Source organism: Melozone crissalis, unplaced genomic scaffold, assembly GCF_028551555.1.
Source record: "Melozone crissalis strain CALT ecotype California unplaced genomic scaffold, PUWL_Pcris_2 ptg000005l_1, whole genome shotgun sequence".
Lineage (NCBI taxonomy): Eukaryota > Metazoa > Chordata > Aves > Passeriformes > Passerellidae > Melozone > Melozone crissalis.
Genome location: NW_026535783.1, coordinates 49561680 through 49587989, shown reverse-complemented (window position 1 = coordinate 49587989; position 26310 = coordinate 49561680). Strand labels below are relative to the sequence as shown.

Genomic DNA, 26310 nt, shown 5'->3' with positions numbered 1-26310 from the left:
AACAGAATTGTGCAGCACTGTTCTTACAACAGAAACAGAAGTGTATCTTCCCAACCCGAAATTTCCTCAACCAACATTCTTTAACACACTTTTCCCCGCCCAAGAAATCAGGAGAGAGAACATGAGTTAGTACAAACCTTAAGTCTTTCCCAAACCACTACATTCGCTGTTCATAAACCATGAAGTGACAGGTACAGCACATATGGGGTTTTTTTCCCCCATCCTGCAAATACATCTCCACCCATAACTATGGACGAAAACACATAGTTCAGACTAAGTTGGAGGGGGGGGGGGGGAAAATCACCGTTTCTCTCCCCAAACTACGAAAGCAGTTTAATAAACGGAAGACAGGACACGCGTAGAACCTGGCAGCCGAAGCGCTGACCCGTCACGGCCGCCCTGCTCTGCCCTGCCCACCCCACGCCTTGCGCGCCGCCGGGGAGGCAGAGCCCGGACGGCTCCGAACGGCTCGCCCTTCCCTCTCGTTCCCCTCAGAGCCGGCACCACCTCCCGCTCCTTCCCGCCGCCTCCACCATATTTGATTAGGGAAAAACTTGGCACTCAGCCGCCTCAACTGTCCTCCGAGTCCCGCCGGTTTGAGGCGAGCAAGAGAGGCTACATCTCCTCGCCCTCGAAAGCGGGCAGAGCCGGAGAGACCCTTCGCCTCGCTAAAGATAAAGCGAATACCTCTGCACAAACGACAAAGCAAACATCGCCCCGGGCAGCACCGTCGCCCTTGGTAGAGGAGCTCCCCTCCCCCGGGGGCACCGAGGCGACACTGCCGGCACCGGAACGACGAAACCAAGATGGCGGCCGCGCTCCGTCGGAGTGAGACTACATCTCCCAGCACGTCCTGCGGGCACGGGAGAGGGGCAATGGCGCTCGGACTCACGGCCGCGCGAGCCAGGACTACAACTCCCGCGGCGCGCCGCGGCGGGGCGGAGTGCTTGTCGATGACCGCCCGCCTCACATAAGATGGCGGCGACGGGAGCGCGCTGAGCGGGTGCCCAGCAGGCGGACGCGCGCTCGCCCCTCCTCCCCTCGCTGTCCCGGTGTTGTGGCTCTGGCCGCGGGCGGGGTCTGAGGGGCCGCGGCGAGGGGATCCCGGGGCTGCGAGCCTGGTTGCCGGCCGGTCGCTGGCAGGGGCGGGTGGCCCTCGGTGGCGGCACCCGCTCGAGTAGAGCCCGGCGCTCCGGTCCCTTCGGCAGAAGAAGGCTGCTGTGGGCGGGGGCCGCTCCGGCTCTTTCCCAGCTCGGCGGTGGCTGCGGCTCCGGTCTCCATGTCGGACAACCAGAGCTGGAATTCCTCCGGCTCCGAGGAGGACCCCGAGACCGAGCTCGGACTGCCTGTTGAGCTCTGCGGGGTGCTCAGCAAGGTAAGCCGCCTCTACCCCGTTCCTGCGCCTTGCCGCCCCCCCGTCTTCCTCGCTGTCAGGCCCGACCGCCCCAGGAGCTCGGGCCGAGGGGCCCGGTGGCGGGGGGGCCGGGCGGCTCCGCGGGCGGCGCTGGCACGGCCGGGGCACCGCCACCTGACGGCGGAGCTGCTGCCAGGCGGAACCGCGGTGGCGCCGGGCGCCCCCTCCCTCAGCCCCGCCGCCCCCTGCGGCCGGGGGGAGCCTTTCTTCGAGCAGAGTCGCGGTCCCCGCCGCCCCCCGAGCCCGCCGGCCGCACGGCGCGGGGCTCCGGCAGCCGCGCAGGGAGGGCGTCTCCCCCGCGCCTCGGGCTCCGGCCGGAGCGGCGCCGGGCCTGAGTGTCGCGGATACCCGGGAGCTCCCGGAGGCGCCCGCAGCCAGTCGTGTTTCCTCGGGAGCAGGCACGGCTTTGAGTGCAAGTATCAAAACAGGGCATTGAAATACTCCTGCGACAAGAGATAACGGGAGGAGAGGAAAAGGAAAATGGCTATACGGCTTATTTCCCCTTTTAAAAATAACCGTAGTTATTTTCTCTTTTATCGCTGGAAATAAGGTGGCTTCCGAGCATGTGTTGGTTTATACTGGAAAATTTTATTTTCAGAAGTACTTTAGAATATTGTATTACTTAGTTTCATGCGGATATTTTATTTTTTTATTACAGAAAGTATATTCAGAATAACTCTGAAATATCTAAGATTAAAGCACTATGTTTTGAATTTTTTTTCTTGTCCTACGCAATAAGGCTAGGCACAAGCCAACGTAGGAGGCGCGGGATACAGAGATCTTACACTGCCCTGAATGCGTAGAAAACAGCCATAACTGAGTTCACACTGTTGTGAGGGACTTTGTGAACTCCTTCCAGGCTGGAAATGTTTCTAACCCCAGAGATAAGAGGAATGGTTAGTAGAAGAGAAGGATCTCTGCTCTCGTTTGTAAGATCTTACCTCATAGTGGATGGTGAAAGGAGGGGATGAGATGGTTGTGAGATTGTGTTAGTTACAATAAGAGATTTTTGTTTGGTGTACTTTTGCTGTTTTGTTTGCTTTTTTTCACAGCAGAGTTTTCCTTGGGTAAGATGCTTCCATCGTTAGACAGGAAGTAATTTATGGGATGTAATTAATTTTTATGTTAGCAAATTAAATACGAAGTCCAGGTGCTTTTCTTAGTGGTGTAGCAGGTGAAGCCATACCTTCAGACATTCTAGCCGAGGTATGTGCAAACTTTTTACTTTTCTGGATGATTATGCTGAGTGTAGCAGAGAGTATCTTTCCCATGAGAACCTGGAATTTAATCTGAATAGTCAAGTATGACGAAACCTGTCTCAATGAATATGATTGAGGGGTAAGGTTACCTTTTGTTAGTGATACCTCAGTAATTATTAAGGTAAACTAATTTAAATGGAATGGTAGCATACTGAACTTTCTACTAAGGAAATACCTATTTTTAATATCTTACTGTGTATAATTAAATTCTAAGATCATAGAAGTGGGCTGCGGCTCACTGTGTGAGTAGTAGTTTTAGTAGTTCTTGCCTTCAGTAAAGAGAAAAACTGTGAAGGTAATGGAGGAATTTGGTAAGAGAAGCTACTTAGGAGTGTATCCTGCTGGTCTTTTGAAATGTTTTGCAACTCTTTTTTCCATTGTATTTCCTGCTAATGATTTTAAGGTGGATACAAAGAAAGAACTTCAGTGGAAGAGGCTTTCAGGAAGCATGAGAATCTAGATGCTTGGAAAAACACTGGTCTTTTCCCTGTCAAAACCTCTTGCCTACCCAAGTATACTTAAAGGATGGCACATGTGGATTGCAACAGCAATGCAAGATTGCAACAGCAGATTGCAAGATTCACTGCTACGTCTCTGTTAACTTTTCAGAGAACAAAAGGTCGTTTTCTTTGGGTTTTTTTCCCCCAAGATAACTTTGGACTCTGCCTTGCAGATCTTGGGAGGAGTTGGGAACATGAGAGATAGGAAAAGAGGAAGGCAGGAAATAACACACCTCTGACTGCTTGTGCTACCACTTCATGCACCAAGCACACTTGAGGCTTTCTTTAAGTAATACTGCATTAGCAGTTAGATGTATTAAGAGATGAAAAAATGCTTTATATTTTAAGAGGAAATCAAGATCTTGCCTACATTTGAAAATTGTTAAGAATTTCTTAGCTGTAATTGTTTTCTTTAGACCTCGTCATCTTATTACTGAAGTTAACATGTAATTATGGAGTATGTATTAACTAATGTATGTAGTACAAAGTGGCAACGAGACTGTTAGTTGACTTTTCCCCCTCATTTTTTAGATTACAAAATAATGGATGATGGATAGACTTAAATGTTAACCAGAGTTTTTCATGAAAGAACATTTGTCAAAATCAAAGAAATGCTTGTATGATAAGATTGATTCCAATGCTTTTGTTTCTGTTTTTATCAAATGTATGACAGTTGCCCCATGATTGATTAATAAGTATCAGTGTATTGTCAGAATTATTGGTTAGTCCTGATTTTCTATTAGTGTCAGATGATTCTGTGAAGTTCATACGATTCTACAAATTGTAGTCAGAAGAAATGTTGGTAACGTAAGAATAGTAATCAGAACTTTCGGTCACTTTTTACTAGATGTCTCTAGAACTAATCCAGAATTTGTTCCCAGAATATTGATTTTATTCAGTATGTGAATGTGGAGTCCCTAGAAAAATCTGAATAGCAAAAACATGATTGGATGTCTGCTATAACCAAGTATCCTCTTAGTGAAAGTAGTTAGAATTAAAGCCTAAAGCAGTATATATGGGCAATATTAAATTAATAAAGCACTGAGTCCCCTAGGTATTACAGTAGTTATTTACAGTGCTGTGGGATAATGGCATGTTTGTATCTATATGAAGATAACTTTGTATCATATTTTATATAAAAGAAATTATTCCGTGTTCCACTTGTCTTTTGGCCTAGCTCCAGATTTTAAATCAGGTGCCTAAACTCACCTTAGTCATTAATGGTTTTTTTCTCCCCTCCCCTGTCAGTATGTTTATTTCCTTTATTGTGACTGGCTGTGGCAGTGCAGTTGGAGTCCAGACATCTCTTGTCTTATTGACCCTTCAAAACAAATGGTTTTTGGTTGTTTTCGGAGTTTGTAAAATTATTCTAGGAGGTCTGAGGAGAAAAAAATTTCCCCTTTAAAAAGAGCTTGTAAAAATAAGTTACCTGTTTCTTCAGGTACTCAAAAGCCTAGAAAACATCCATTGTTCTTTTATTGTTGTCTTATTGTTGTCTGATCTCTGGAAAATTTTTTTACAGTGGACCAACTATATCCATGGGTGGCAGGATCGATGGGTAGTTCTGAAAAGCAACACACTCAGTTATTACAAGTCTGAAGATGAAACAGAGTACGGCTGCAGAGGCTCTATCTGTCTAAGCAAGGCTGAGATTACAGTAAGTACAATTTTATTATTGACATCATTCATGCTTTGAGGTGCTAAATATTTGTGTCTGGTGAAAGCAAACATGGGTATGGCAAATTCTTTAAGGTCATCTGCTTGTGACAGTGGCATCAGTGGAGCACTGTGGAGCAGGGCAAGGAATTCCTAATGCTAAAACAAGCTCTTTTAATTTGTGGCTTCAGCAAGCAACTTTGCACTTCTTACACTAGAGGGTTTTGTGGGTGGATAGATGGTCTAGCTCTGAAGGGTGCAAAGCTTTTTACATGGTCAATTTAAGACCCCCAACCAGCTTCCCAGAGGATGTATCATCCTTCACAGTCTTTGCTATAGAACGAGGGTAGTGGTTCTTCGAATGTGGTTCTTGACTTTCTGAACACAACTCTGTAGATTTCCAAAAGAAAATGTTCGTCTCTGTGAACAAATGTTCTTCTCTGTTCTTCTTCTTTCTCTGAACAAGTTAGTGTGTTGCTGTTTTTGTCAAATGCTAAAAGAAGGTTTGGAATAGACTAGTAAGAGTAAAGAACCTCTGTATAAATGAGCATAAGGGTTATGAGGAGTGGCTGAGGGGGCTGGGGTTGCTTAGGCTGGAGAAGAGGAGGCTGAGGGGGGGCCCTTATGTCCTCTTAAACTATCTGAAAGGAGGTTTTAGCAAGTTGTATTTCAGTCTCTTCTTCCAGGTGGAAGGTGCTCGGATGAGAGTAAATGTCCTCAGGTTGTCTCAGGGGAGGTTTAGATTACATAGTAAAAATGCTTTACAGAAGGGGCGGTAAAACATTGAAACAGGATGCCCAGGGTAGCAGTGGAGTTACCATCCCTACAAGTGTCAAAAAAGGTGAGGATATGGCACTTGATGGCGTGGTGAATGTGGTGGTGCTGAGTTGATGGTTGGACTTGATAACATTAGAGTTTTTCCCTAACATTTATGACTCCATGAAAAATCAAAAATATTAATTTGCCTTAGAAGATAAAGAAAAAAATCTGCTTTTTTGGCTTTTAGCATTACAATACAGTACATAATAACATTATAACTAATAGTTATCAAAAAGTATGCTGTAATTTTTCTGCAATACTGTTAAATAGTCTGTCCAGTTATGTGATTTAGAGTAAAAACAGCCCGACTTCCACATTGCACACAAATAACTAAAGTAGCAGTGTTAAATCTTAGCATGTATGTTCTTATTCCACCAAATATGTGGAATTTTTTCAAGTTGAATTAAGGATGATGAACAAGAAGTATTCTTCCTTACTGATAATCAGCTTACAAAGAGATTTTTATTTAACACCTTTTGGTTTAAAAAAAAAAAAAGACTGAATTGATTACATCAACCAAATATATTTTGGAGAAAAGCATGTGAAGAAAATGAGGTTTTTACATTTAGATGTCTGGCAAGTACTGTAGTTATCTAAAAATTTAAACAATTCATGTAACGTGTTTTATTTTTTTGAACTGTTTGTGCTTCTAGAACTTTGTCAGGATGGGTTCTCACTGAGGTGTATTTATGGCAGTCTGTTGAGCCTATGATCAGAACTTCCAAAAATCTATCAAGAGGCAAGAGCTTAGCATGCCAGCTAGGCAGGGAGAGGAAGGTGTTGGCAAGGATGTAGCCAAAGGGCATCTGCAGGCATGCTGTACAGCACATCTCCAGCTGTGGTGGTGGAGTGAGGGCTTATAGGGATACCACCATTTCTGCTGGAATGTTTTGGTACATGGCAGTTTACAAAAGGGAAGCAAGCTGGCAAGCATGTCTTCAGACTAGGATGTATGTAACAGTGGAACTTCTTACAGGTACCTTTTTTCTTTTTCTCTCTGGCACTTGTTAGATCTGGTAACTTGGAGTTGAATTGATGCGTCTGTTTTTAGATTCTTGAACTTCTTAAATACATGGAGAAAGAATTAAAAGCATCCACAGTTTTAAAGGTTAATCGTGTATTTTAGTTCCATTTTTGTTTGGGCTCGTGCTTTGTGAATGGTATTTGACATTTCAGTTGGTAGATGGTATTCCTGAAAGCTAGTAAGTTCCAGTTAGTTATATCTAGCTGCAATTAAAGTTATTGTTTAGAAGTTGAGGAATACCATTGGATCATTTCATGTCTCCAGTATATAGAAATATACTTCTGAAACTGTCTTGTAATTATTCTCTTTGTTTTTCAGAGGGTGTACTTTAATGCCAGAGGTTTAGCATTGATGTTTCTGTAGCATTGATAGTTGCTCAGTAGCAAATTGATTATTGTATTTTGTACTCATGTTAAAACTTAAGTTTTCAATCAAAAATTGATTATGCTCAAAGATAAATGTTTAAAGCATTCTTCCAGAGGCACATAGTTAATCTTTACTTCTGTATCCTCATAATGTCTTCAGTTAACTATAACTTTCCAGTATGTATTTAAATGCAGAGGAAAACCCCAACAGCTGATAAAATAAGTGTTGAAATGATAATGTGTGGAAGCTGCCTTTGCTCTCAGTGGAACTTACAATTTACTGAATGATTAGTAATTAATTTGGTAATGAGGGGATGTCAGATTTCGTATTGGCTTAATTCATTTGCACTGATTTGATGTAGTTGATATCTTAATCTTTAATATTTTTCAACAATCTTTCACTATACTGTAAGTTCAGTTTCCCTTGATGTTGCTGAGCCAGACGCATTAACTACTTCTGTCTTAACCTGTTGTATTTCAGTTAAGTTTTCTGTAGTATGAGATGGTGTTGATAACTGTAAGGTTCTCTTGTAGGAAAGGGTAGCTGGATTTTCAGGAATGTAATCATTTTTTGTGCATAGTTAACTCTACTGTTACTATAAAATGACCACATTTTGTTAACATATAAGCATAAATTTGGAAGTTTGCTGTCACTGAGCAGTATTACTGTACTTGCAGCAATGAAGATGAGTCTAATTATAAGTCATAGTATTAATTGAGACATGAATATTGTATGCAGAACCCCACAGTTGCTTCTGCTCTTGTATCATTTGTATTTTACTGGGTAGGGATTGATAGATAGTTTTACGGGAATATTTTGTAAGACACTCATCTCTTCCCTTTATTTGATGAAAGAATACTAGGTAAATTAATGCTTATTAGCATAGCTTTTTTGTGTGCCTCAAGAGCAAAATTATATTGTCATATATCCAGAACAGGTATGGCCATGTGACAGTAACCTGTCATTGAATGAAAAATACGGGATCTGGTTAGACTACTGTGACTGAAAACAGCTGATTTCTCTGGAATAGATGAACAAAGGATGATTATTTATTGTATACTCACTGGATTACATCAAGTAAAGAACTAGCCAAATGAATTAAGTTTGGGGAAGGATGATGAAAGTCAGTATATGATGCTAGGTGACTTGCTTTTATCCACATAAGACAAAAAAGACAAAACACCTCACAGGTGTTTAATTGGTTTACAACAGGCTGGAGGCTGAAACTGAAGATGAAAGTTCTGCTGTATGGTCAGTGGCTGACATGAAATTATGCATATTATAGAAAGTTCATATATGGACAAACTTAAGCTTTGTTATATTAATCTGTGCATACTAAATTAGTGCTGTTGATGGTAGTCAGTGCCAGTTGGTCTTTACTAAGAATATCCTTCTTTATCTTAAAGTTTTGTAGTTCTTTCATTCTTGAAGTCAGACTTCCAGTGGGGAATTCTGTGTACAAGGTTAGAATGGATGTTCATTCTAACCAGTTGTGTAAATGTGGGTCCTTGGGGCATGGTTGTGGAGTGGAAGGTTTGGGTCTGTTGTTAAAAGAACAAAAGAAAATGCCCTGTAGATCTGGAAGTCCAACTTTCAGGCAACCTGGTTCATAAGCTTGTGCTGTCTTTGCTTTGATTGCTGTGTCTGTTCTTACAGTGCTATTGCTGTGTCACTTCTTACAGAGTGACTTGCACTAATTCATGTAGTCACAGCATGATAAATCAAGAGTAAAATGGTATGCTCTGCCCCCACTTCAGGCAATCTAAGAGGAAGGCCGACATTGATTTAATCATGGTAGGAATTTGTATTAATAGATTCTCAAATCTCTATAGAATTCTTAATAACAAATTGTTTATCTGATTAATTCTAGGGGGTTTTGCCTGGTCAGAGTAGCTCTTCTGCATGAATGTATATGGAGGATATTAAAAAATGTTTAGAGAAATGTAATGCTTGGTAAAATTTTAAGAGTACTTAAACTCAGCTGTGTGTGAACTTTGTATTTTTTGTCCCTAGAGGTGACTAGCTACACAGGAAGAGTTCCAGAAGCTTATGTTCGAGCTTAAAACTTCAGCTTTTCTACTGATAGAATCTATATTTGCCATGTGGATTTAATCCAGTGATTGATACTTATCTTCTTTCCTGTGTATATTATTTATGTAGAAAAATCTTTTGGTTTTAGTTGCTCAAACCATATGCAGTAACTGTGATGCAATGGTTTTCCTTGGCTTTGGTTATATGCTATGGTATATATGCTTATCAAAACCTTTATGGAAACTTGCTGCTGGTTTGTAGTTTGGGGTTTTTGGAGTACTTTGTTTTTTTATTGTGTTGTAAAGAGACAAATAGACAGCTCTATGGAAATGCCTGAACTAGGACTGTGCGATAAATTCAGTTTGCATAGCGGAGATACTTTCAAGTAAACATGTTTGTTGGGGCTTTTTTTTTTCCAGAAATTGGAAAGCACAGTTGCTTAATGAAGGCAGTAATGACATTTTATATTAATATAAAATTGCAAGCCAGCCATTTAGATTTAGAATGAACATCTAAAAGGTGTGGGGGTTGAGTATCTGTTATGAATATCTGAAGCTCAGGAAAAGCAAGAAGGTAGAAAATGGAAGTCTGTCTGAGGGACAGCTTAGTGAATTGTCTTAGATTTTTTTCCTTCCTAAGTAGTAGTAAATTATTGTGTAAAGGACTTCATAAAAATTCATTTTATAAATTAGGACAGATGGAAACATGCGTTACTTTTAGTTTACAAAATGAACAAGAACACTGTACATGAAAGAGCTAAACTGGCAGATCTCAGTTTTAAATTTCTCATTTCCTTGTAGTCTGAAGAGAGACTGCCATGTTTGTATCCAGTAATCAACCACTAAAAATAAAAATCTTACTCCACTTTTTAAAGATACGGTTAGTTGAACAGCCTCCTTTCCTCACTCTAGTAGTATTTCTGTTTTATTTATAGCGTGATACTGACCACCATTAATGTGGTGCTTGTGAGACGAAGTACAAATTGACATTTTTAAAAATAGATTGACAAGTTAACAGAAACTGCTTCATGTGCTTATCAATTAAAACACATGCAGAACTTTCCTATGAATTTTTTCACAGAAACATCAAACCCTACAAATCTCTAAGTTTTATTATAAAAGATGTGTCTTTTTAGTTGAAGGAGATGTCAGTGCTAGAGAAGTGTACTTAGTAGCATGAAGAATCATATCTTGCAAAGCAGACTTTCAAAAAGTCATCTTGACATTAACAATATATTGATGTGTTTCTTTTACACTTTATATAATGTGAAATCTAACAGTATTTTGGACTCAGTTGATATGATATTATAGAGAAGTGGTATAGAGGAAATAAAGTTTGGATTTACTTTTTTTCTAACTACTGTGTCAAAATTTTATCCTGCTAAGATATCTGCTTATGGTAAAAGGATGCTGTAATTGCAGTTGGTATCTACTCTTAGGTTTGCTTGAGCTTGTTGCTGGTTAAGTTGAATGGGAACTGATGGGTGTTAGTTTTTGAAAGTTTTTATTAAAAAGGCTGAACCATAAGACCATGCCTTGGGCAGAAACACTAGCAGTAAATTTGTAGTAATTGCTGATTGCTTGGATAAATATTGTTTCCAACTGTCTGAGGCTGGAAAAGAATCTGGTGTAGCATGACATGATGGGCATTTAATTGAATAATTAATTTTTTGTAATTTGATAAAGTATCTTCTCAGCCTTAGTTGCTACTAAAAAAATGACCTGAGTAAACTAAGACTTATATTATAAGTGCTAACTAGGTCAGGGTTTATTTAGGTCATGTGGCAATTAGTACTGTTTGGCTTTGGTGTGTGTCTCAATCAAGTAGTTAAATCAAGACTGGTGGGAAATTTCGACTAAATGGGAAATGGACATTCTAAATAGAGGCAGATGTATTTAGGAATACTTACTCATATGTGAAAGGCCTGAGGTGATTTTGTTCTGGAGAGGAAAATGCCAAAGAGCAGCAGGATAGGGAGGAAGGGAAAGGAAGTAAATGCCTAGGAGATAATGACACTGAGCAGCTGCTGGTGTGGCATGTGGAAGTTCCTTGAAATACAGGATTTTCGTGGACAATTAGCTTTGGTATTCACATCCTTTGTGCAAATTTGTGTATGCCTCTGAGTTATCTGAACCAGCCATTGATGGGTTGATATGAAATGAAAATGTGTGTATATATTGAAGTTCTGTGAAGTGCTGATATCCTGGTCAAGCAAAAAAGAATTGTTTGGCATGGTGGAGAAATGGATAAGTTCTTCTGTAGTGTGTATTGAAGAAATTAGGTCAGAAATGGAAAAATACACATCCAGATCAGCTCAGTGAGCCCGTTCTTTGTACTATGATGCAGGTTTTAAAATGATTAAGATGTAAAAAAAACCTACAATGTACATTAACCAGATATCTTACCCTTACGTAATATTGCTGAAGAATTAGTTTTTAGTATTTGAATGTAATCATGTGTTACCACACTCTTGAAACTAAGGCTGTAATCCAGCAGTATTTGTCATTTTATTATCAGAGAGAATACAGTTACACAACATGACTTTTTAAATTAAGATAATTAAATTCTAACACTGTTCATTATTTGACATGCACTTCAGGGTCATAATACTTGCCTGTGGATCAGTATATTGGAGCAGTTTCATGCTGTGGAGTATTTCTTGCAGATGTATACTAAGTCTTGAATAAATTCAGTGTTTTAGGTATTAAAGCTATGATTTTATAGCTCAGCAAATTTTTCTGTGCTACTTGCAATCCTTATTTTTGCTCAATCTGAATTTCTGTGCATTTTTGTAAGATTGATTTATAGTTGATTTCTTCTTCAGGAATATGTTTGGTTCGTATGTCACCCCCTCCAGGGTTGTACTGTTGCTCAACAGTCCTCCTAGGCAGCTTACTGTTTATTATCTGTTGTGTCTTGTGATGGCTGTTAATGAAGTTTTCAACAGATCTGTTGAGGTTTTTTACAATATTAGACTCACTTTTGGATATGCATTCACAGAATACAAAGTCAAAAAGTTAGAATATTTTCTGTCTGCTAATATGCAGCCACAGCTGGCCATCTCTTTTTTAGATGCTTCCTGAAGGTTAACTGCGTTTTCTGTTCATACATTGAAAATAGTTTGTTGGAGATTGCTTGTTTGCTTGAGTGTTGTTTTCTTCTTCTCCCAGTTAATCTTCTTGCCTCCTTTAGGCATGTACTTTAGTTGCTGTTTTCCCATGTTCATGTTGAATTCTAGTTAGGGTGAAATCAGTGCAGCCAATTTCACCACTTTTTAAATCTGTTTGATGTGGTTTTCCTCTCAACTGAAGCCTATCATTCCTTAGTTAAGAGGACTAGTTGGAACAGAATTCAATACCCCAGGTGTCCATGTACTTAACTGAGGTAGTACTGTAACTGGTGTCTAATATATTCCTACAGCTTTTTAAGTTGCTGTCTTTTTGAGGATAAGTGTTGCTCTTTCTTAAGTTCTCTTTTACAGCTTTTTCAAAACTAATTATGTGTGCATATATACATCTATATGTATACGCATGCAAATATATATTAAAGAATTAGAGGTAGCTGTGATGGCAGAGTTTAGACTGACAATTCAGTTCAGTTTTGAACTTTAGAATGAAAGCTTTTAGACTGACATTCATTCGCAACATGCCTTGTCTTTTTAATTAGTTCTTACATATTTTTAATTATTGCTGTAAGTTATTACACACTAACCATTATTATTTTGTATTCAAAGCAGTCCCTAATATCTGACATCCTAAATTATCTGTAACTGTGCAGTACCGTCTAGCCACTACCATATTTCTAGCCTGACAGCTTTGTTCTTGATGGTCCTAGTTGCTGAGGTGAAGGTAACAAAATTGGAGAACTCTTCAGTGAGGGATGGGGAAGGTTGGATGGCAGAAGAGGTATAGAACTGTAGCATACATCTTTTGCCAAAACACACACACAGAGACCCAAATTAGAATCCTTTGTAAGCATCTTTTAATATATGACTGGGACACTGTGATGCTGGAGAGGTGGTCCTTTCCCAGGCTGCAGCCTTGTAGCTTCCTTGCCCTGTTGCTCAGGTGTTTGGTTTTTTTCTTTTAAGTAGCCACTGCTACCAAGAGCAAAACCAGCCTTCCCAGCTGTGGAGGTTGCATGTTTTCACTGACTGGTATTTGACCATTAAGGAATTGTTTATGGTTCTGGGGCTCTGGCTTTTCATCTGTGTCTGTAGTTTCAAGGTTTTTGATATCTCATGCTTAAATTTTGTATCATAGCTAGAGACACCTGGTTCCAAGGTCTAGTTGATAGAGCCAGTTTTCATAGCAAGTTAATGAGATCAGCTCAGGGCTGGGAATTGCATAGTTAGCATAAGTCCTGTTGCTAATAATGTTCATACTGCATTTATAGAAATGCTTATACAGTTGCACTGTGTTAAGTTGCTTATGTTTGGATTCAAACCAAGCTAATCTTAAGTCTTAGTGTGGTGCTTCAGCAGGTACCTCAGGCCTTTATTCTAGCTGGAATGCCACTGAAATTCCTAGAACAGGAATTTCCATTCCCATCACCATGAATCTAGGTCCAGAATGTTCTACACTGTCAGCTCAATACAGTGCTGTGAAGCATGGCTTTTCTGTTAGGGTGGAGTACCTTCTCTGGATATTCACTCATGGTTTACTTGTGAAATCCATATTGTTCTCTTGACACTGGTGTGAGAGTGCTGGGTCTCCTGTGCCACACTGCAGTATACTGTGAGAGGTACAACTAAATTAATATATAAATATTTACCTTAGGAGTGCAGCAGTGTGAGTGTGATTCCTATGGTTGACTTTCCAATAAAATTAACCTTTAAAAAAAGTGGCTCGGACTGCGTTTTCTGCATTCTCTACAGTTGATACAAAATTGCTTGGCTTTTTTCCTGATTAAGACCTCTAGTTTCTTGCTGCATATTATGTGCTTCCTAAGAAGTTTAACATAGTGATTTGTAATCACTTCTAGCTGGATGTTTTTCTATAGTTTTTTCTCCTGTGGCTGATGCATGTTGTTGGTAGGTAATGCAAATATTTTGTTCCAACTAGAAACCTGAGAGGTATCATATGAATTTGTTTGCAGGGGCTTCACTTAGACTTGGTTCTCACCAAAGCAGTAACATGTATGCTTCCATTTCCATAACTGATAGTTAGCTCTAAAGTAAGTCTTATGAGTTAGACCAAGTTTGAAGTTCTTCAGACTATGTTTAAACAGGACAGACCCATTAGTTATATCCTGATTTCTCTCTGTGTGTCTCTAAATCTGTTAATACCTATTTACTAATCCACGGAGCTTTTACATGTATCTGTAGTCACTAGTAAATCACTTAAGGTGACATTTGCAAGCGCATGCTGGTTTACAACTATTTCAGCCTTGCCCTCTTTCTTCTAGTAAAACAGTGCCATTCCATGTCTTTGACTAATTTTTAGCTGACACTTCAAGTACTCATTTGTTATACTCTGAGTCTTGCTAAGTGTTTTTTCAGTAGGCACTTGAGAATAGCAGTGTTGGGGTATGTTTACATATGAACCAACACAGCATGACTACCTACTAATTCCACTTCATTAACACAAAAATAATTTGATAAAATAATAATCTAAAAAATCATATAGTGTAAGATAGTACCCTGTAAGATAGATTATTTCCTCACAAATAATTATTAAATTTTTTTTTATCACTTAAATCTGTTTGATGTGGTTTTCCTCTCAACTGTATTATCACTTTCTGCATCTGAATCTATTTGGCAGGTGTGCAGAAAAACAGATTGACCAGGTTTACACCTGAGATCTGTAATTTCAAATTTTATGTGTGGTTTCAGTGCTAAAGTAACATACAATGTACACTTGATCCAGACTTAAAAGGACAGCTCTCCCATGAGAGAGCTTCTTTGCAATGGATTAAACCAAGCTAATTTTAAATTTGCATGCTGTGCTAACAGACTAATTTTAAATTCTGCTTACCTGCTTCTGCCTTCACTGGCCTCTACTTTGGCTAGGTTTTGAAAAGATAAGATCATTACTTAAAAGAAAATTTAGTGTTCAAAGACATTTTGAGAAGAAAATATCCTGACTCAATACCTGAAGTGGAATATTTGGGTAGTAGCAAATAATGTAAAAACATGGAATAGCTTTTATAGTTTTAAGCCCGTTTTCTTTGGTTTTTTCCTACATGTGCAAATATGCCATTATGCGAAATTTTTCTTTTTAATATGCTAATGAGCTGGAAGTTAGATATCCCATATTTTGCCCCTAAAGGTTTATCACTTCCAATAGGCACAGAACTGTCTTATTTACTTGCTTGTTTGTAGTAAGGTTTTCCTGTACTGTCATGAAAAAAAATACAGCACAAATAAATATAAAAAGAATACAACCAGTCAATGTAACTAAAAAGTGGGTTCTTACTGCTTAGGAATAATGACAAGGAAAGGCAAGGCATTGTAGTCAGTGTTTCTGTTAGGTTTTGACTGGATTTTAGAACAAAGAATGGGAAATTGGAATTTTGTGTTGTGACTCTTGTAGACCTTAATTTGCCAGATTTGTGGATCTACTTGGCATTTCTTGGGAGCAGCAGGGCGCAAATATTGCAAACATAGAAAATCAGAACTTGTAATGTCTTTTGGGACTTCACTACATTATTAATAAAATGTATTCTAAGTAATGAAGTATAATGCTTTCCTTAAATCCACAATAGATATTGATATTTAAAAAATCCTTGCAAAATTAATTACTTCAGTGTTTGTAGTTCTAAAGCCAAGTGTCTTCAAAAATAAGTCATAGTGACAGAAGGATGTTGATGAGCTTTTATGATTGCACTGAGTGTACGTCATGGGGTTGGGGTCTGCCATGCAGCCTCCATGAGGAGACCCCTGGTTGTCCTGCGCAGAACATGGTCAGCTTCAGTGGACACAGTGCAGGGTGCTCACAGCTGTGCCTCACAACCACTGTGTTACATTACTAGGCAAACAGAGTTAAATGGCAAAAATGCTGCTCAGCAGTGTGTAAGAAAGAGAGGAGTGAGGAAAAGGTGTGAGAAAAACTGGTTGGGCAGGAAGAGATGCTCCAGCCACAGAGTGAGATCCCCCGCAGCCTGTGGAGGAGCATGTTGTGCAGGCATTTTTGGTAACCTGTGCAGAGAGTCATACCAGACCAAACAACCACACTGCAACCTATTTAGAACCCAACAGTAGCTGCATATGTCTTAACAGAGGCTGCAGCCTCCAAAGAGCCTATGCCATTACAGGTTTAGCCTGAAGAATTGCAATGATGGATACAATCCTTGCTGGAGCATGTGAAAGCATGAGGAAGGAGTGGCAGAATTAAAGTGTTAGACCATAGCCCTCATTCCCAGTCCTGTGCTTCTCTTGTTTCTCACCATCCAACTCTGGTTTGCAATGACTTAAGCCAGTTTTCCCTAAATCAAACCTGTTTGAGCATGTTGACAGTAGGTAAGTGATCTTTCTGTCTTTAACTTGACCCATGAGCTTTTCAGTGACTCTGGAGAGAAATACACTAACTTGAAAAATACTGCTATTTAGTATTTAATAAGGCACTAATGACAATGTTTTGACTGGTCTTGTCTGATAAAATCCTAACTATGCTAGTGACATTTATATCTGAGATCTAAGGAATTGTAGTTTTCATTTTCTGTAGGCCTCTTTTTGTTTGTCTTGTGACCCAGTTCCCAGCTTGGGATTTTCTTAATAAGAAAAAACGTTCAAAATTTTAAAATAATCTCAGTTTAGGCAAGTTCTAGTTCTGCATTGAAAATAGTGGCAGAAGCACACTTTAATAATAGTAATATGTAGACTTGAGTTGTATCTGCTATGAACCACCCTGGCTTTCCTTGGTAAGGAAAGGACAAAATGCCGTTAACACTACTTGGAGTAATGAGAGAGATCAAGTAAAGTTTTTTCATTCAAGGTTGGGTTTTGGGTTTCTTTTCTGACATGAAGTACTCTTGAAGGTTATAAAGTATATAAAAACACTTAATCTTTCCTGTGTGATTTGCCTTAAACACCTGAACCAGTATTTTTCAAGGCGATAGTGCTCTGGAGCTTGTTTTATGAATACCTCAGGCTTGACAGCTGTATAGCAGGAAGGATTTTGTGGCAATGAAATAGCTATGACTCATGAGACCCGAGCTGGCTACTGACTTCCTCAGTAACTGTAGCCAAGTCAGTGTTTTTTCATGTAAACTGCTCTTGCTTAGAATGTTCAGAATTTATGAGCTAGTATCCATTGATTTTGGGAAGATCTAGGGTGCTTGAATACTTGGAATTGCCTTTGTTTCTGCAGGAGTGCCTTTGTTCTCTGCAGGTGCCTTGGAAAAAAGCTTAGGAATCCTACAGAAAGGGTGTTTGTGGATACTGGCGGCCTATTTCTTGCAGCATGTTCTTTAATGGAATTATGATTTAGCTGTGGTGGCTTTTTGTTGGTTTTGTTTATTTTTTAATGTGGGCTCTCGAAGGCGCCCTTGGCATACGCAGAGATGACCTCTGCCACAGACACTTAAACCTGTGCTTAAAACTCAGCTTTGAAAATGCTGTAAGTGTTTTCAGGTGCCCCCATTCAAAGTGTCTTGATCTGGCTTTTATTCCCCAGTGCTCTCTCAATTTATGTATGTTGCTTGAGACTGCTGCAGGTTGGGAAAAAGCAACTGAAGTTCTCCAAGGTGCTTTAAATCCTGAGGATAGATAGTGAACTCCTACTTGCTTCCTGTTCCCTGCATAACATTCCTCTTTCTTGCCTTATCTTTGTTGTGAAAGGTCACTAGGACATATCCTGGCCTCAGTACATGTCCTTAGCTTGTTACAGATGAAAATCCCTATTTATCCTCCAAGGTCGTCATGTGACTGGCTGAGAACTGTACCATTTTAAAACAGCTTCTGAGTGTAAGAAAGGGAAAAGCAATGCTAGGCTAGAAACAGTGAACCTCAGAAAGAAGTGAGATCTAAATGAAATGCCTTGTGGTCTACAGGAAAACTAAAGTACAGGAAAAAAAGTAAAGAGAAATGGAAGAACTTCCAGGAAGTGTAAAGGAATCAAACTAGTCTTATGAGAATGTTAGAAGAGTAAAGGACAGACCTGAGAAGTTGTGAATAACACTTTGTGATCTTTGCTAGATGCAGCTGTAGAAAACAATAAAAGTAGTTATAGCCAGAGGTGAACCAAGGAAGTTTGTCTTTAGCTTGGGGGGGGGGAGGGGTGGGGGGAGGAGAATGTATGTAATAGGCAGCACCTGTTACAGGGTACGTAGAGTATGTAACTGTAAAGTAACATACAGAAGTCTGCCAAGTTATCAGTGACAATGGAATGTGAACTCCGTACTCCATGGTGGAGAACGGGGTTAATCAACAGCAGCCCGATTTGTTCTGTGTTAAGAACACATCACATGATTCAGGTGATTTATTTGTCTTTTGTGTTCAGTTAATTCAGGGTTCTTCCAATGAAGTATGTTTTCCAAAAAAAAGCCAAAAATCAGAGGAGAAGGATGATAAACAATTATTTCACTTGCCAAAAATATGGAAAATAGGCAAATTATGCATACAACTAAAGTAGGTAAACAGTAAATCATGTATCACCTGCCTAATTTCCTTTTGAAGCATATTTAACCTTGTTAGTGGTTACTTCTTTTCTTTAAGCAACTTAATCTAACAGGATCAGCTGTACTTGCTTATAACATGGGACTGCATGGTGAGCTGAGTATAACCCTAAACCTGATTGACAGAATCACAGAATATGCTAAGTTGGAAGGGATGCACCAGGATCACTGAGTCCAACTGTTGCTCCTCTGCAGGAGAGCTTCAAGAGTCCTGCCATGTGCCCAAGGGCATTGTCCAAACACTTCTTGAACTCTGTCAGGTGTGGTGTTGTGATCACTTCCCTGGGGAGCCTCTTCCAGTGCTCAACGACTCTCTGCGTGAAAAACTTACTCTCCATTTATAAAATAAATCTCCTCTGACTCAGCTTCCTGCCACCTCCTCAAGTCCTGTTGCTGGTCATTAGTGAAGAGATCAGTGCCTGCCCAACTGCTTCTTGTAAGGATGTTGAAGACCCACAATGAATTCTCCCCTCAGTCTCCTCCAAGCTGAAATGGCCAAGTGACCTCAGCCTTTCATAAAGCTTCCCCTGCAGACCCTTCACCATCTTTGTGACCCTCCTTTGGATGCTCTCTAGGAGCTTTATGTCTTATATTTCCATACCTGAGCCTGTATGCAGTGCTCAAGGTGAGGGCACCTCAGTGCGGAGCAGAGTAGGACAATCCCCTCCTCTGACTGGCTGGTCAGTTATATATATGTGTGTGTGTATATTTATAGTATACAGACACGCACACTCATGTGTATGTATATATATATATATATATAGAGAGAGAGAGATGACTTAGTCTCTTAACTACATGTAATGTGTAAGTGTTTCTGCAGTAAATGCTGGAGAAAAGTGTTTGAAGTATTCTCTAGACCTCAGAGAATACATCTTTCTGTGTCTTAGCAACAAGGCATGAATTTTCAAATATATTAGAAGCTCTGTTGGAAAGAAAGGGATTACAGAAACTTGTCTTTGGAAAGTAGAGGTGATAGTCTTAAGTTGCATTACAAGATGTTTAGGTTAGATATGAGATTCAGGGGAAAGCAAGGACGATGGTGAACTGAAGTAAATGCACCATATGGAAGTGTGGAATCAGTAGTGCTGCAGGCTTTTAAAATGAATTTTGGTAAGTCTTTCTAATCACATACAATGCAATTGCTTGTAACTCTATCCAAGAGACTTCAAGAATGAGAGATCAAGCTGTGGAATGCTATTATGTCAGGAAAAACCTTGATAGCTAATTTTTCTAGACTTTCTGTTTGGGTGATTTTTTGGAGTATTTCTGGATGTTATAGATCATCATGTGACTAAATGAGGGACTGTCAGATGAGTAGCTGAGAACAGACGTACAAGCATGACAGTTTGCTTTGGCAAGTTGGCTATTCTAAAGCAGATAAACTTCTTTTACATATATAATAATAATAGTAATAGAAAATTCAGCTTGAAGAAGAGGGATCTAGACTAGAAGACTTGTATTTTCCTGTGTTGGGTCTGTATGGCAAGTTTTGGTGGTGGGGGGGGCTACAGATGCAGCTGATGTGTGCAGATGCAGAAGTTGCCTCCATATCTCACAGACCCAGCTCTGTGTGAGTCCAAGAAGGACCTGACAAAACTGAGTTCATCAGAGATGATGGTATATTGCCTCTGTGATAACATACTAAGAAAATGTAAAAACTGCTGTGCAGCATGGATTGGGAGAGAGGGCTGAGAATATTTGAGAGCGACAGCTCTGCAGACAGACATCTGTGAGGAAGGAGGGGGAACACGTGATCAGGTGCTAGAGCATAGATTGCCCTGCAGCCCGTAGGGGAGACCATGGTAAAGTAGATTGTCTCCCTGCAACCATGAGCATGGGTGTGGGAATCCCATGCTGGAGCCTTCTAGCAGGATCTGTGGCCCCATGGAGAGAGGAACCCGTGTTGTAGCAGTTTGCTAGCAGGACTTGTGGTCCCCTGGGAGACCCATGCTGGAGCAGGCTGTGTCTGAAGGTCTGTGCCACAGGAAAGGACCACACTAGAGCAGTTAAGGAAGAGCTGCAGCCCCTGGGAAGGACTTACGTTGGAGAAGATCACAGAGGTCTCTGACCCATGAGAAAGTTCTTATGCTGAACAAGGAAAAACAGCATGAGGAAGGAGTGACAGAAAGTGTTTGAACTAACTGCAACTCACATTCCTTGTTGCCCTGCAATACTTGGAGGGATGAAGTAGAGAAAAATAGGTAGTGAAGTTGGGCCTGGTAAGGAGGAATGGTGTTCCTTTAAATGTTTTGTTATCTTACTCTGATTTGACTGGTAATAAATTAAACTATTTTCCCTGAGTCAATGCTATTTTGCCTGTGGCAGTAATTGGTGGGTGATCTCCATCTCCTTATCTCAATTCATGACTCTTTCATCATATTCTCCTTCCCTAAGTGGCTGAGGAGGGTAGTGACTAAGACTTGGGTGGGCACCTGGCATCCAGCCAGGGTCAAACAACCTTTTTTGTCCCTTTTTACACCCTTTTGTCTGGTTCAGTGAAGGCAAAGGAGTGTGTAGAACCAGTTTTGAAAGTTGGTTGAATTTAATTAACTTGAGATGGTCAGGTATTAGGTAATTAGTAGCTATAGTTGTTTGACTTGATTTTCAAATCTTATGGTTACTAGAAGTTTTTCCTATGGGAAGTTTAAATTTCTTTAACAGTGAACACTCAGGTGCCTGACAAAGTATATGAAGTTTTAAGCTTGCACTTTGGTTTTTTATGTGCTTTTGTTAAACTCTTTCTAGTTCATTTTTTTAATTTGTAATTTGTATTCTGTTATACTTTTCTTATTCCTTAGTATATTAAAAACAGAAAAAGAGAATGGTGTTTGTTTGTTTATGTGTAATTAGCTTCTGGTTTCCAAATTCTTTGGAAAAAATTCTCACTAACACTGGAATGGTGTGCATGACAACATATTATACTTACTTCTAGGTTTTCTTTTGTGGAGTGTTTAGTCAGTGATTAACAGTTTTTTTGTTTGCAAGATGAATGTGTTGGCAGTGTGTTGTAGAGGATATTTATAACACTTGTCTTCTGCATCTAGTACCAATGTTTGTGGTCCTTCAGACTTTGTCACAAGCCTTTATCCTGGAGCCTGTTAGCCTCCTGCAGTTATTTTCATGTGTATATTTTCTTTGGATTCAATTTCAAAAAGGTGTTCAGCTACACCTGCATTACATGTCTTTAGAAATGGCTTTCAAACATGAAGGATGTGGGGAATATTTGGCTCAGTTGGATGTTTTCTAAGGAGTAACTTTGAATTGACCATATCAGGGTACAGGGCAGATTAGATCATTGTTTTCTTTCCCTGTACTTGCCTTAACAGCTTCACTGTTGCATTAGTGAAAGCTTACTAGTATGTAAGGCATGTGAACTGAAAGTTATATACAGTTGAGTGGAGATGTGTGAAAGGATTGCATGTGGCTTCCAATTATTTGTGAAATATTCATGGTGAAAATAGTTGAGGCAAAACATGTCACCGTTTGTAAGTTCCAGCTCTGACTTGTCATTTAGATATAGTCTGCTTTTATGGTTCTATCCTGGTATTTTTTTGCTATGATGCATGTGTTTCATCTAAAATTAATACTGGTAGCACTAGTGTTATGGAGCTCTTGTCGTGTTTTGAAATGAAAATGGATAGGTAGGAATATTTTCTGGTATGGTAGATACTTTGCTGAAGAATTTGTTTTGAAGTATTTGAAAATATGGAATGTATTATGTATGGAATTTATTTATGAAAATTTTACTCAATAAGAATGTATGACACAGGCTTTTCTATTTCAGAAGACCAGCAAGCATCTTTCCTTATGAAAGTATATGTTCAATATTTGAGACAGCTAGACAATACAGAATTTATAATCTAGGATGAATTTGAGACAATATAGACAAATTTTCTGATTAGTGTTTGAGTGTCAAAATAGTCTGTAAGGTAATGTTTATCATGTTGCTAATTTTAGCTACTCTTACACTCTCCTCTTTCACAGCCCCATGACTTTGATGAATGCAGATTTGATATCAGCGTGAATGATAGTGTTTGGTACCTCCGGGCTCAGGATCCAGACCACAGACAACAATGGGTAGATGCAATAGAACAACATAAGGTATGTAATTTTCTGTTTTCTAATTTCCCTTCTCATTCACTCATTAGATCAAGCATAGTGCTTGCAGAGAGTTTAACTTCCCTGTATATCATTAAAAGGCTCATGGTATTTATGACAGGTAAAAGCTGAAGATTGAAGCTCTGTGTTAAATATGTTTCAAAGGAATTGACTTTTTCTTGACAGATGAGACTTTACTGGGGGCTAACAACTGTGAGCCTTTCTTGAGCTCTCTAGCTTGAAACCAAAAAACCTTTTATTATGTTTGAGTGATCTTTTCAAGGTTTTGTCCATCTTCTCCCTGATGATTGTATTGCTTCTTATCTCTCTTGTTAGTCTTAGAGTCAATTCTCTAGGTTATCATTCTGGTTTTGGGCTCCTCTTTTTGATCATTTGACCACTTTTATTGTATCCGATCACTGACTTCTGTCTCTGTCTTTTACAACACTATTCTTCATCCACATTTTGGTTCAGCTTTCTTGATCTGTTCTGTATATCTTCCAATGAACTCAATTAATTTCATTTTAAAAACACCTGACCTTCAAGCCCTTTAGGTCAGGTAGAAGGTACACAAAACATCCATTATGTTATCAGGTACAAGATAGGCACTATCCCAAGGTGTAGCATAAAACTACAATACCTAGCCCAATGCAGCCTCTCAATCTGTTACACAAGTACAAAAGGAATACAAATTGAAATAGATATCCAGGTAGGTATGAATTTTTACCTTGAGCTTCTTGAAGTAATGTCTGTATAGGTACTGTGTATAATTAAGAGATTTCACCTTTTATTGGCAATTCCTTGCAATAAGCCAATAAAGAACATGTTCTTTAAGTTCAAAGTGCTCCCTTTTGATAATGGTTCTCTACAAAAAATCATCTCAATTGGACTATTCGTCCCTTTGTAGGGACGAATAGTCCCTTGGCATTTTTCCTTCATTTTGATACAGAGGTAATATTAAAGCATAAGAAATCAAATTGCAAAGCCAGGATTCTTTCCTGTAGTCTCATGAAAAAATATGAAGTTAACAGTGGCATGTTCATAAGACAAAAATACTGCAATTTATTCCTAGTGCAATAGCTGAGAGAAATTTCTCATGAGGATACACTGAAGAAGTTACTGGGTTGCACACCTGTAGAACTGACATTTCACAACCTGGTAGGTTTGGGGGTCTTCAGGTGTGGTTTAGTGTAGTCATGGAACTTGATAGCCCTAGACTAAAATTTAGTCTAGGTTTCATGAATGATTTAGCTGGGGAAATGCAGAACCCTAACCTGAAGCTGGATAAGCAGAAATGCAGTCTATGTCATTCATTTAATGCTGTAGGAATGAGTGATGAAAAATCTCAGATCATGTGTTAAACTCTGCCCATCACTACCTCAGACCTTTTTCATGCTATTTTTCTATTCCCTTTTGTAAGGCTCATCTTAACTGTTGCTGAGTTCTGAGCTGCAACTTTATGGAATCACCAGCTCATAGTACAAGATTGTTGAATGGTAGTGGTTTAGAGTTTGCCATTTTAAGTGTTCATTAGGCATTGTTTCTCTATACTACTTTAAAAAAAATCTTGTGTTTTCAACACTGTTTTTTTTAACCTGCATTAGTACTCAGCCCCTGTCATGAGATATCTGTTTATTTTCCTTTTCTGTCTGGTATTATTGATAAGCTTTTATTAGTAAGCTTAAATTGTCTTATTCAACCTCATTTTCAGATCATGAATGATTATTAAGGGGTACAAATTCTAGCATTCCAAAAGTGATCTCCCTTTATAATGAAGCCTCATTAATTGTACAGTTTTTCAGCTTTAAAAAATAATCTTTAAGCATAATTAGGTTTGGACAGTTTAGACTTCCATTCTTTGGAAGAATTTGGTAGTTATTTAAATAAATAAATTTTACCAGATCTCTGCCTTTATGCTTAAAGAAGAAGAATGAAAGGTTGATTATCTACACTACCCATTTTTTTTAGTACTTAGAATTAGTATAGAAATCGGGATAAGAAGGTGTTTTTCATTATTTTAATAAAGTTACTTTTCAGCTTATTTTTTAAAGAATGAGGGTGTTCTGGAATGTTGTAAAAACAGAAGAAAAGTATGTCTACAAGTAGGAAGTGGTAATAAGTCCTTCAGTGTATGCTGAACTGACAAGAAATGGTTCACTTTCCATCTTGCTATCCTAAGGTAATAACACTGGGCTTGACTGTTCTGAATCTTGCAGCTTTTCCAGTATGTGTAGTTTGCATGGCTATTTGACATTTTTTCAGTTTCTTTCATAATCCTTTTTACTCTCTAGTGTTAACAGTATTTAAGGCAAATAGCAGTTTTCATTCTTAAATGGAGTAGAAAATACTATGGCACATCACTTCTAAATAAGCTATCAAAACATTTAATATGTTAAAATTATACATTATTTTACATACGTACTTACATATTTTTATTTTGAAACATCCTTTTTGTATTAAACAGTTGCATATCAAGAATATCATGGTCAAAGCATACCAAGGAAAACAGCAGAAATTACTGCAGTCTTGTAATAGTAGCTTAAACTCAAGTTTATAGTATATAGTGAAATTACAGAGTTACTAAGGTCTTCTTTCCAGTGCAATATTCTGTTGTCTTCATAATACAGTAGGAGTTTTGCGTGATAAATGTAGGTGTAGAGGTATATCTGTTGCTTCTGATGATTTTAGAAAAATAAACAGTAACCAGAAGCCTTGGAAATCTTGACCAGCACTTGAAAAAGTGCTGTATTTACATAAATAGGTGTTGGTTAGAATTAAACACAGCACAGAAGTGTCCAAATCCAGTCTTCAGTCTGATAATTATTAGTGGTTCTTAAAGAAGATATCTCCAAATGTCTTGTTTCTGTACTTTCATTGAGGGGTTATTGCTATAACCCGTAATTTTTAATATAGGTTTGTATGGAAAATATTTAAGAAGCAGTACATTTTTCTGATAGAACTTTGGGATGTGAAAGAAAGTATTTTCATGTGATCTGGAAGTCAATCCCATTTTTCATTCAAATTTGTATGAATAGCATTTAAGTGAAGTTCACTTGGAACCTCCTCATTCATCCTTTAATTCATTTCAGCTCATGGAAGTTTTATATCTAAAAACGTGACTGAGAGAAGGGGAAGATGGGCAAAATATCTCATTGCACTGAAAAGTTCAAATCTGTCGTCTTACTCTGACATTTTCTGGAGGAGCTTTCTGATCAGGTTACCAAACATTTGCAAAAGCTCCTTCTGGGTAAAAATGTTTTTGTTTGAGAAACATGTTCTTCAAATGGCACATAATAATTTGAATAAAATCAAGAGAGGAAATTATTTCCTGTACCAGTCGTTTTTCTTAACATTAGTCTACTGCTGTATAAAGTACTTTTTTGTTTGTTTTTGAAGTTCTTTGTTGCTTACTGAGTGGGTAGGTAGTTCTGGTAGGCTGCTTAAGCTATTTGCTAACAAAAGTGTGTTTGTGAGACTTGATGGAGCATGTCACAAGGTTGTTGATCTTCAGAGTGAGAAAAATAGACA

General features: G+C 39.0%; 1 protein-coding gene across 2 annotated transcripts in view; it reads left to right on the top strand.

Annotated features, from left to right (window-relative positions):
- Nucleotides 1-1014: 1014 nt before the first annotated feature.
- CERT1 (ceramide transporter 1) overlaps nt 1015-26310 on the top strand; it is an 80507-nt gene continuing 55211 nt past the window's right edge. The window contains exons 1-3 of one of the 2 annotated variants that reach the window (XM_054286283.1): nt 1015-1375; nt 4696-4830; nt 22669-22785. In XM_054286283.1, the coding sequence (XP_054142258.1) occupies nt 1280-1375; nt 4696-4830; nt 22669-22785 (348 nt within the window). In that variant the 5' untranslated portion in view covers nt 1015-1279. The remainder of the gene's footprint in view (nt 1376-4695; nt 4831-22668; nt 22786-26310) is intronic. The other variant, XM_054286272.1, reaches the window with a different exon arrangement.